Here is a 10197-nt window from a genome sequence, read left to right as displayed (position 1 = left end):
TCTCTCCTATCACCGGTAAAATACATGATATGAATTGAGTTGTCCAAGTTAGTTAATTTTTTGAAAATTGAATTGAATTTCGTTTTGGATTAAGCTTAGATTGAAGTAAATGGGTCGAGTTATATGATAAAATTTTGAATCAATTTTCTTTCGAATTGATTTCGAGTCAAACACAAATCAACTTGAATAGACCAACTCAAAGCTTTTTTTATTTATAAATATTAAATATAAAGCTAAATGAAATTAACATAAAGAGCGCAAAAACCAACTTTGAGCTGGAACAGATCCATATTATTCCATTTGAGCGAGCTCGTCTTGATTTCAAGTGGGTCCGAACTTTATTCAATTTCGAGCCAGGTTAGCTCGAAAACTATTTTAAGTATCCACAAGCCAATTTCGAATGGAGCTGAACTCAATTTATTCCGAGTTCGCCCAACTCGACTCCAGATAATTACAGCCCTAGCTTGGAGGAGGAAGAACCGCCACGTGGAAGTCGCTGGCAGGTAAAATTAGCCTTATAAGAATATTCTAATCAATTCAAGCCCTCATTCTATCTGGAAAAATAACTTAATTACAGACATAACACTCAAAATGTTACTATTTACAAATCCAACATTTTTTTTTTCATCCATTTTTTAAATTCTCATTCAAATCTAAAAATTCATAATAAGGCTAACAAAGTTGGTCGGATGTCTAGCTCTGGCCCTAACAATCCGTGGTACAAGCTGTTTTTTATTTGGCCCGGCCCATTTACGAGCCCATTACATGTTCAGTTCCTTTCAGCCTCTCCTATAGCTCTCAATTATGTTCAGTTAGTGTTCCCTGAATCAATTACTTTTATGGGAATTATTTTAACATTTTTTCTATAGGCATGGATACATAAGTAAAATTTAAGTTTCTTAAAAAATTTAAATTTAATTTTAATAATTGAGGTTGTGACCCTGAGAAAATAGATTGGGCTCGAATGAAAGACCCACAATTCTTATTATTGAGTTTTTTTAGTGAAGTACGGTCTTGTATTATCTGTAGGTACATAAAACTCGACGAAAGACAATTTTGTGGGAATAGTGTTATAAGGAGAGAATAGGACGGAAGAGATTTTTAAAGAGAACCTTTAGAAAATTATCGTTCTTCAACCTCCGGTAAATCGAACTAGAGTGACTCCTTAGATGTTTCTTCAAGTCACAGATTTTCATAGATAAAGATAGAGATGGAGAGAGAGAGAGAGAGAGATAGATGTTTCTTCAAGTCACAGATTTTCATAGAGTGATAAAGATAGAGATGGAGAGAGAGAGAGAGAGAGAGAGAGAGAGATAGAGAGAGAACAAACAAACAAACTCCCCCTTAAAGGAAGAGAGTTGAAGTGGGGCCCCTTACTTTCCTTTTATTAATCTTTTTATACATGAGATATAAAATAATATAATTTTTCAAACTAGGGCTTCAACGACTATAATGCTGACTTCCCTTTAATGGGTGTCTTAACTATGAGGTATTCTCAGCTAATGTTAGATATTGGTGGTACGACGTCCATCCCTAATGTTTGGGTGATGAGAGTGAATTCTTAGCATCGGGCTTGCCTTTAAATAAAAACTTGAGAGATATCTCGGTTGATCCAAATTGCTTTTGCAAATGACCACCTTCATAAAAGTATATCTAACTCGTCCCCTTGGGGAAGATGGTGGTAGGCTGGATCAACCACTTCGACAAGTGGACGCAATTCAACCGCTTTAGCAGATGAGCTCAATTCAGCCACTTTGGCAGGTGAGCTCGATTCAGTCATTTCAACATGTGTGCTGGATTCAACAAGACAAAAATCAATTAAAATTTTTGCATATTCGTATTTGTGTATACACTTATATCTGCGATGATATTAATAGACGACTTCTATTGAAAGACATTGTTATTTAAAACTTATGGGTAATTATTATGTTTACTAATTATAATTTTAAATTTTGAATCTTACATTTTTATTTTAGTGACGATGATCAACAATGGCGAAATTAGGGTTTTTAGTCAAACCAGGTAAAAAAATGAGTCTCCATATAGAGCTTCTATAATACATAAAAATATACAATATTTAGTAAATATATTTGTAAGAGAATGAAGATAATTGGGAAAGTCGAGTTCGATTCGAGTCAACTCAAGTTCGATTACGCTTCATTCAAGAATCTCGAAACGAAACCCTGATTGAGTCCGGGATGCATAAAACTTATATTTATTTACAATAATAATAAGGACTCTTGAGGCCTCCTTTGAAGGAATAGCAAAAGGCTAATTAAGTAATGAGAAGTTGGTAATCTTCAATAATGATACAAGTCTCTTGGCACTTGAAAAGCTTGATTAATAATTATAATTATAATGATTAGGTGGGGTTTAATGAGCATACCAAACACCAACTTCAGCATCTTAGAATTATAAGTCAAAGATTAACAGCCTGATTTAGAGTTATTAAGTGATTTAATTAGCTTAATACTTCTTATTTATTTCATTTCCTTGAAATATATTTGTTTATGTGATCAGTACACCAAACTCTTTATTTATGTGATGATATTATTATGAGAATCATTTATATGATCGGACAGAAATATGTTGAGGGTTGAGACATTTATTATTTATGGAAATGATTTTAATTAATCAAAATGAGTTTTTTTTTTTTTTGTATAAAATTAATTTAAAGAGTAATGTTTGATAAATTAATTAAAGGGGCATTTGCATGCATGTCACATAATTCTTTTACATTTACATGTCCAACATCGAAGCTTTTATGTCCGCATATATGACCCTCAAATCTTTAACATCACGTCTAAATTATGGCTCTTATAAACTTAAGCCAATCTCATATCAAATCAAGTTGGATAAAATCGGTCAGGAACGGGAGCGTGCGAGTGAATTTCCAAACAATAGAATAGAACGTGGAACGATAAGAAGTCGATCGATCTCACAACCCGATCGTCCAAGATAGCATTCCAACCGGTGGAGCCTCTTGACAGTGGAATCTTCCGAGCGGCAAAATTAAGGGTCGCAAGGCTATGATTGAGTACCTACTTCCTGGTCGAGCAACCCAATCTCTCGAAACAAATACGGTTGGTCACTGTAGCCGATCGACTTACATGTCCGTGAGTCGCTCGACTTAGCTGACCGAGCTAAGGCTTTGGGCAATCGACTGGGCGCCACCGTTTATTACTTATTACCATCTAATTTGAATTCAATTGTTTAATACAGTTATGTAAATTGTTCTTTCCTTACATATACATATACTTGTATTCAAAGGCCCGATAAATAGGTCATGACATCAATAAAGAGATCCTTAGATTCTCACATCTGCGCGGTCTGACACTTCTCTCTCAGCTCTCTCTCTCTCTCACTTCATTGTTTTCAGGCTCTAAGTCTCGGGGCGTGTTTTCAAAAAAGACTATTCAAAATTCAAAAAGCCAATAGAAAAATTACCATAAACCTTCGCCCTATTTTATCTTTGTGTATGGTAGTAAATAAACTAAACATTACTTAAATTACTTATGACTCTACTTGATCAGAGCGTATATGAGTTTTTTTTGTATAAAATTAATTTAAAGTGTAATGTTTGATGAATTAATTAAAGGGGCATTTGCATGCATGCCACATAATTCTTTTACATTTACATGTCCAACGTTAAAGCTTTTATGTTCGCATATATGACCCTCAAATCTTTAACATCACGTCTAAATTATGGCTCTTATAAACTTAAGCCAATCTCATATCAAATCAAGTTGGATAAAATCGGTCAGGAACGGGAGCGTGCGAGTGAATTTCCAAACAATAGAATAGAACGTGGAACGATAAGAAGTCGATCGATCTCACAACCCGATCGTCCAAGATAGCATTCCAACCGGTGGAGCCTCTTGACAGTGGAATCTTCCGAGCGGCAAAATTAAGGGCCACAAGGCTACTATCGACTACCCACTTCCTGGTCGAGCAATCCGATCTCTCGAAGCAAATACGGTTGGTCGCTGCAGTCGGTCGACTTACATGTTCGTGAATCGCTCGACTTAGTTGGCCGACCTAAAGCTTTGGGCAATTGACCGGGTGCCACCGCTTATTACTTATTACCATCTAATTTGAATTCAATTGTTTAATACAGTTATGTAAATTGTTCTTTCCTTACATATGCATATACTTATATTCAAAGACCCGATAAATAGGTCATGACATCAATAAAGAGATCTTTAGATCCTCACATTTGTGCGGTCTGACACTTCTCTCTCAGCTCTATCTCTATCTCTATCTCCCACTTCATTGTTTTCAGACTCTAAGTCTCGGGGCGTGTTTTCAAAAAAGACTATTCAAAATTCAAAATGCCGATAGAAAAATTACCATACACATTCGTCCTATTTTATCTTTCTGTATGGTAGTAAATAAACTAAACATTAATTAAATTACTTATGACTCTACTTGATCAGAGCGTATTCATTATCATTTATTATTATTTTGATTGATTAAATGGACAAAATTGAACATTTATAAATAATCAATTGCCAAATGAATAAATATGAACAATTTATTGTTTAATTTATTCATGTTCACAAACAATATCTCTAAAAGCTTGTGATTATGTTTGTTAATAGTCTCAATTAAAGCTTTATTTACAATGTCACATAAGTATACTTAATTTTTGTTAGTCAAGTGAATAAAGCAGTTGACAAGACACATGTTGAAGAGTTAATCAAGTCGAGCACCAGATGCTATTAGTCGATACAGAGCGAATGATCCAACCGACTCGACCAAAAAAGGCAACCGAATGAATATAAGAATGACTCGCTAAACCTTGGAGTAAGGTGAAGATTATAGAAGTAACTATTAGATCACAATAATAACTATTTTGGCACTTAGAGTGTTATCGATATCTCTCAATATAACTTCTACCTACTACAAATATAAAAACAGAGACATGTAGAAGGAAAATACATGAAAATATGTTTTTCGAAAAACACGAGTATATTACTGACACTTCCAAAGCTCGGGTTTAAAGGTAATTAAAAATAATAATTTAAAATCATAAATTAAATTACATTTTTATCTAAAAATATATAAAAATATTAAATATTGCTAAATAAATGGTTAGTATATATAGCGCGTTTCTATGTATATATTGGGTCAACAACGACTCGGTCAAAATTAAAACCCAAAAGGACCCAGACCCATACTTTCCATATCGGCGTCGGCCGCCAAAATCCCGGTTTAGCATGGATATTTTCATTAAGGCCCACTAATATCCTTTTTTGCCGTAAAGCAACCCACGCCCCTCCCATGAGCTCAGAAAAGCAGCGCTCTCTCTCTCTCTCTCCAATCTCAGTTGCCTTCGAAGTTCTTCACCAGTTAGAGAGATTTCCAAGACGCAACTCTCTCTCTCTGTCACGTTTTTGTGGCTGTGGATTCTGTACAATGAGAACCTCTTCGATCAGAGCAACATTCAAATGAGCTTCAAAGCGCCGAGATCTCCTTTGACTTCATCAACATCTGCAGATTGCGGTTGGCGGGGATCTCGCCGCATATGTAAGATCTTTGATTTTTTTTGTCTCTAAGATTAAATCTTCAGTTTCATCTAGGGATTATGAAAGGAAGAGATAAATCATCTATAAGTTGTGCTGATTTTTTATAGATTTTATTCCTTCGAGTTTTGGGGCGGTATTTATGAGCTTATTCTCGGCAATCGGCGCAAAATAGAAGTTATGCTGGATGGTTTTCATGTTGGGAGGTGCTGACCTAGTTCGTGATTCATTCATTATTGTGGTTGTATAATTCTTCATTGTTTTTTTCGATTTTTGGTGGTGAATTTTTTGCTAATTGTTTGAACAACAGATATTCGATAGATTATATGTTCTTCATCAATGCTGATTGGTATTGGAAGGTGGTTCTCATGGCGTTAGGGTTTTCTTTATCACAGTATGGAAACTTGTTGTACTGTTATTCAGGAGCTGTAGCGTTTTAAATAGGAAAATGGCATCGTTTAGAAGAAGCACTTCGATTGTGCATCGAGATGGATCCACACCCATACCCAGCAATGAAGAAACCTTCGATACTTCTCCTTCACCAAAGCCTTCTCATACAAGAACCTACTTGGTCTTGGGAAGACTACTGAGTTCATTGCTAAGCTCCATGGATTTTCTTACAGAATCTGATAGAGTTATAACTGCTGTTCACAATGTCTTCTTCCAGAGATCCTCTCGTCCCATGGAAAGATCGAAAACCAAAGGTTTATTCTTAAAAGGGTCGGTTTTCAGGTTTTTTATCTGTTTTGTTTTAGGGATTTTTATTGGTTTCACCCCAATCCCCATGGTTGACATATCCAAGAATAGCTTCTCTAAGCACCGGGCCTTCTCCTTCCACGAGGAGCCGGTGATCCAAAATCTTCAGAAGGAGATGAATTCAGAGGGCAATGATATCTTAACCACTCAGAAAAATTTCCTGAAAGAAGTGAGTAATGCAGAGGCTTCGATCAAATTGGAGATGACGAGCAATAGTTTGAATGCCTCACCAAGTCTAACTTCGTCTCATGATTTTGCATTGTTTTCTCGTAAGCTTTTGATAATCATAACTACGACATTTGCTCGGCCATTTCAGTCATTTTATCTAAACCGTTTGGCGCACACATTGAGAAATGTGAAGCATCCTCTTCTATGGATTGTTGTGGAAAAACCCTCGCAATCTCCTGAAATTACGAAAGTATTGAGGGATACGGGAGTTATGTACAGACATCTTGTTTGTGACCAGAATTCGACTGGTATGAAAGATGAAAGCATACAGCAAAGAAATGTTGCACTTTTACATATTGAAAAGCATCAGCTTGATGGTATTGTGCTTTTTGCTGATGATGATAAAATATATTCAGTTGAGCTCTTTGATGAAATGCAGAAAATCAGGTATTTATTTTTTATTTTACAGAATTTATGATTTTTGTTTAGGAGCATTTACATACATACCGCAAAATTCTGATGTAGTTATATATCTAATATCTAAACATTTACATGCATACCAGTCAAATCCTTAACTTCACATCAACAATTCCAACGTAACTATCTTTTTTTTAAAAGTGAAATACACCTTTTTCATGCATAGGCTTATGACAACATGGTGTTATAAGTGTAAATATCAAACTTTGTGTGTTAGATCTGTAAATGCATAAGAATTGTGTGGTATGTATGTAAATTTCTCTTTTATTTAGTGTGTTGTTATGTTATGGGTAGTTTTTTAGTACTTTACATTTTGTTTTTCAGAACAATTTAAATTATCAGTTTTGTTTTTTTTTAATTTGCCTTTGATGGTACTAGTCATCATAAGAAGGGTTGACTATTTTCATTTAATTGCCAGCAATCATAAACATTTCTTTTCCAAATGATGAAATTCTCTATGTTTGATGATTTTGTTAGATGTAATTTAAACTCAAAATGGATTTCAAACCTTTTAAATACATGAATTGCATTTTCACATGCGTAATGAGTGAAAACAAATTACAATGATGTTAGCGATGTGTGTAAATATGAAATTTTGGGTTTGATATTTGTAAATACATAAGAATTGTATTCTATTTATGTAAATGCACATTTTTTTAATGAAAGACATCTCCCCTTATGGTCTCCAGTTTGAGCTTCATTCGTGGACCACATATGTGAGATAACAACTATAACTAATCGAGCGCACAATTCTTATGTATTTACATATCTCACACTTAAACTTTCATATTTACATGCGCAACACTTCGGTGCTTTAAACCTATGCTTGAGAAGGTGTATTTCACTTTTAAAAGGTGGTAATAGTTATATTTTTGATGTGATATTAAAGAGCAACACTTCGGTGCTTTAAACCTCTGGTTGAGAAGGTGTATTTCACTTTTAAAAAGTGGTAATAGTTATATTTTTGATGTGATATTAAAGATTTGAATGTTATGTGTGTAAATATGAAAAGGTACGTGTGGGATATGTAAATACTTTAGAGTTGTGTGCTAGGTATGTAAATGCCCTATAAGTATAATATGGCATATTTTCCTTTCCTATGGCCTGAGATTGCTTATATGTCTACAAGAAAGGTTATAATGTAATGAAAAAGCTTGTGAAATCCATATATTGAAATCCTGACAAACAAAGGTTGATCCTGTTTCAATACCTCTAAGTTTTCATTACGAAAGGGGGTTGCTTTCCAGCCTCTCTCGTCTTTTTCATAAGAATGCCCAATTTCTTTTTATCTATTGCATCCCGATTGAGAGTTTGGATTTATAGATAAACAAAAGGAATTAAAAAGAAACTTAATACTTTCTTGTGAGTTGTTTAATAGAACGTGAAGAAATGAAAGGAAGGATTTTCTTCTTTGCAAAAGGTAGCTCTTTTCAGGCTTCTGCGAGCTCCAAATCACATCCATTCTATCAAATTATTTGAATTTTATTATTAAATGTGTTTCCAATCAAAGAAAGAACTTTAGATTGTTAAAACTATCATCAACAAAGATGCTTGGCAAATTGGAAGGATTTAAATTTTTCAGTGATATACTATTAACTATAGGGAAATTACATACATACCAGGCAATTGTTATATATTTACATGTCTAACATCCAAAGTTGGTTGTCTACAGTTAATAACACCTTAGTGTCTTAAACCTATGCATGAACATGTGTATTTCACTTTTAAAAAGACATTGATGGTGGTATTTTTTATGTGATGTTAAAGATTTGTGTTGTATGGATGTAAATATGAATGTTTAGGTGTTAGATATGTAAATACACAAGAATTGCGTGGTTTGTATGTAAATGCTTCTACTTAAATATTAGTTTTCTTAAATTACTGCAATGATTTCAGCTATTGCTGTTCACTTTGACGGTGATTTAGCTGATGCTAATATTGATTTATACTCCGTTTAGAGATTCATGGGATTTGATGATGCAAATTCTTGAGATGTTACCATTGCCTTGGTCCATAATCTTCTCAAATTTTACAGTGCTTATATTGTATTGAAAATAAAATTGGCATTAATATTTTTTTTAATGATTTTATTTTAGTTTTAATGTAAAGCCATGTTTTTATATTTCTATTTATTGAGCATAAATTTCTCTTGCCATGATTTTTAGCAATCTAGACCCAAAAAAAACATGAAATATTCATCTTTTAACGACGAGTGGCATGAATATATAACATTAGCAAAATGCATTTATTGATGATGGTGTCGTTGGTGCCCATATAATTAAGGGTTAAATTGAATAATTTTGGATCTGGTAGTACCACGACCTATGGATTGCATTGCATGTTGCAATCTTTTAATGATTAGAAATTCAGAAATTAAAGAATAAATCAATATTCAAAACTATTGTAATTATGTTTTTTAACAATCTTAAGTGATCACAAGGAAATCTTATGATATTTCTTTTAAATAAACTTGTCAAGATTTGAGAGAATTTTCTGACTAAAACCATTTCAGCACAAAAAACAATTGCAAGCTATACTTATTAATTCCCAAAACCTAAACATATGCAATTTCATGTTATTTATTTATTTTCTTGCTTTGAACAATTTTATGTAATTTAGTTTTATTCTAAGTCTGTAGGACTTGATGATATCTCAATTAAAGTGTGGAAATATTTAGGAGAATTGGGAGTTTTTCGGCCTACTAAACTCTTTAATATTATTTTGAAACTAAAAAGATGCCTAAGGAGTGGAGGAATAGTAGTTTGGTCCCCATTTTTAAGAATAAAGGGGATGCACAAGAGTGTGCAAATTATAGAGGAGTTACATTGATGTGTCATACTTTAAAATCATGTGAGAGGGTAATTGAACTTTAGTTAATACATATTACAAAGATTTTTCATAATCAATTTAGATTTATGCCGGGCAGGTCTTCTATGGAAGCTATACATTTATTGAGAGGTTTGATGAAAAAATTCAGAGATAATAAGGAGAATCTACATTTGACTTTTATTGATTTTGAAAAAGCTTACGATAAGGTTCCAAGAGATATCCTTTGGAGAGTTTTCGAGAAGAAATGTGTTGATATGACTTATATTCAAATCATTAAAGATATGTATACTAGAGTTGTTACTTGTGTTAAACTGAAGGAGGATAAACCAAATATTTTCCTATTTCTGTTGGATTACATAAGGGATCGGCTTTAATTATGGATGGTCTTACTTGGCATCTACAAGAGGTTGTACCTTGGTGCATGCCTTTTGCTGATGCTTTT

The 10197-nt window shown here is 33.6% G+C and overlaps 1 protein-coding gene across 2 annotated transcripts in view; it reads left to right on the top strand.

The window, feature by feature from the left end:
- Nucleotides 1-5265: 5265 nt before the first annotated feature.
- The window catches only part of LOC110020605 (probable glucuronosyltransferase Os01g0675500), a 12715-nt gene continuing 7783 nt past the window's right edge, over nucleotides 5266-10197 (top strand). Inside the window, exons 1-3 of one of the 2 annotated variants that reach the window (XM_020718797.1) lie at nucleotides 5266-5529; nucleotides 5636-5731; nucleotides 5836-6896. In XM_020718797.1, the coding sequence (XP_020574456.1) occupies nucleotides 5974-6896 (923 nt within the window). In that variant the 5' untranslated portion in view covers nucleotides 5266-5529; nucleotides 5636-5731; nucleotides 5836-5973. Of the gene's footprint in view, nucleotides 5530-5635; nucleotides 5767-5835; nucleotides 6897-10197 lie in introns of both variants that reach the window. The other variant, XM_020718876.1, reaches the window with a different exon arrangement.

This window comes from Phalaenopsis equestris, unplaced genomic scaffold (assembly GCF_001263595.1).
Source record: "Phalaenopsis equestris unplaced genomic scaffold, ASM126359v1 Scaffold000001, whole genome shotgun sequence".
NCBI classification, from domain to species: Eukaryota; Viridiplantae; Streptophyta; class Magnoliopsida; order Asparagales; family Orchidaceae; genus Phalaenopsis; species Phalaenopsis equestris.
This window is presented reverse-complemented; position numbering and strand designations above follow the sequence as displayed.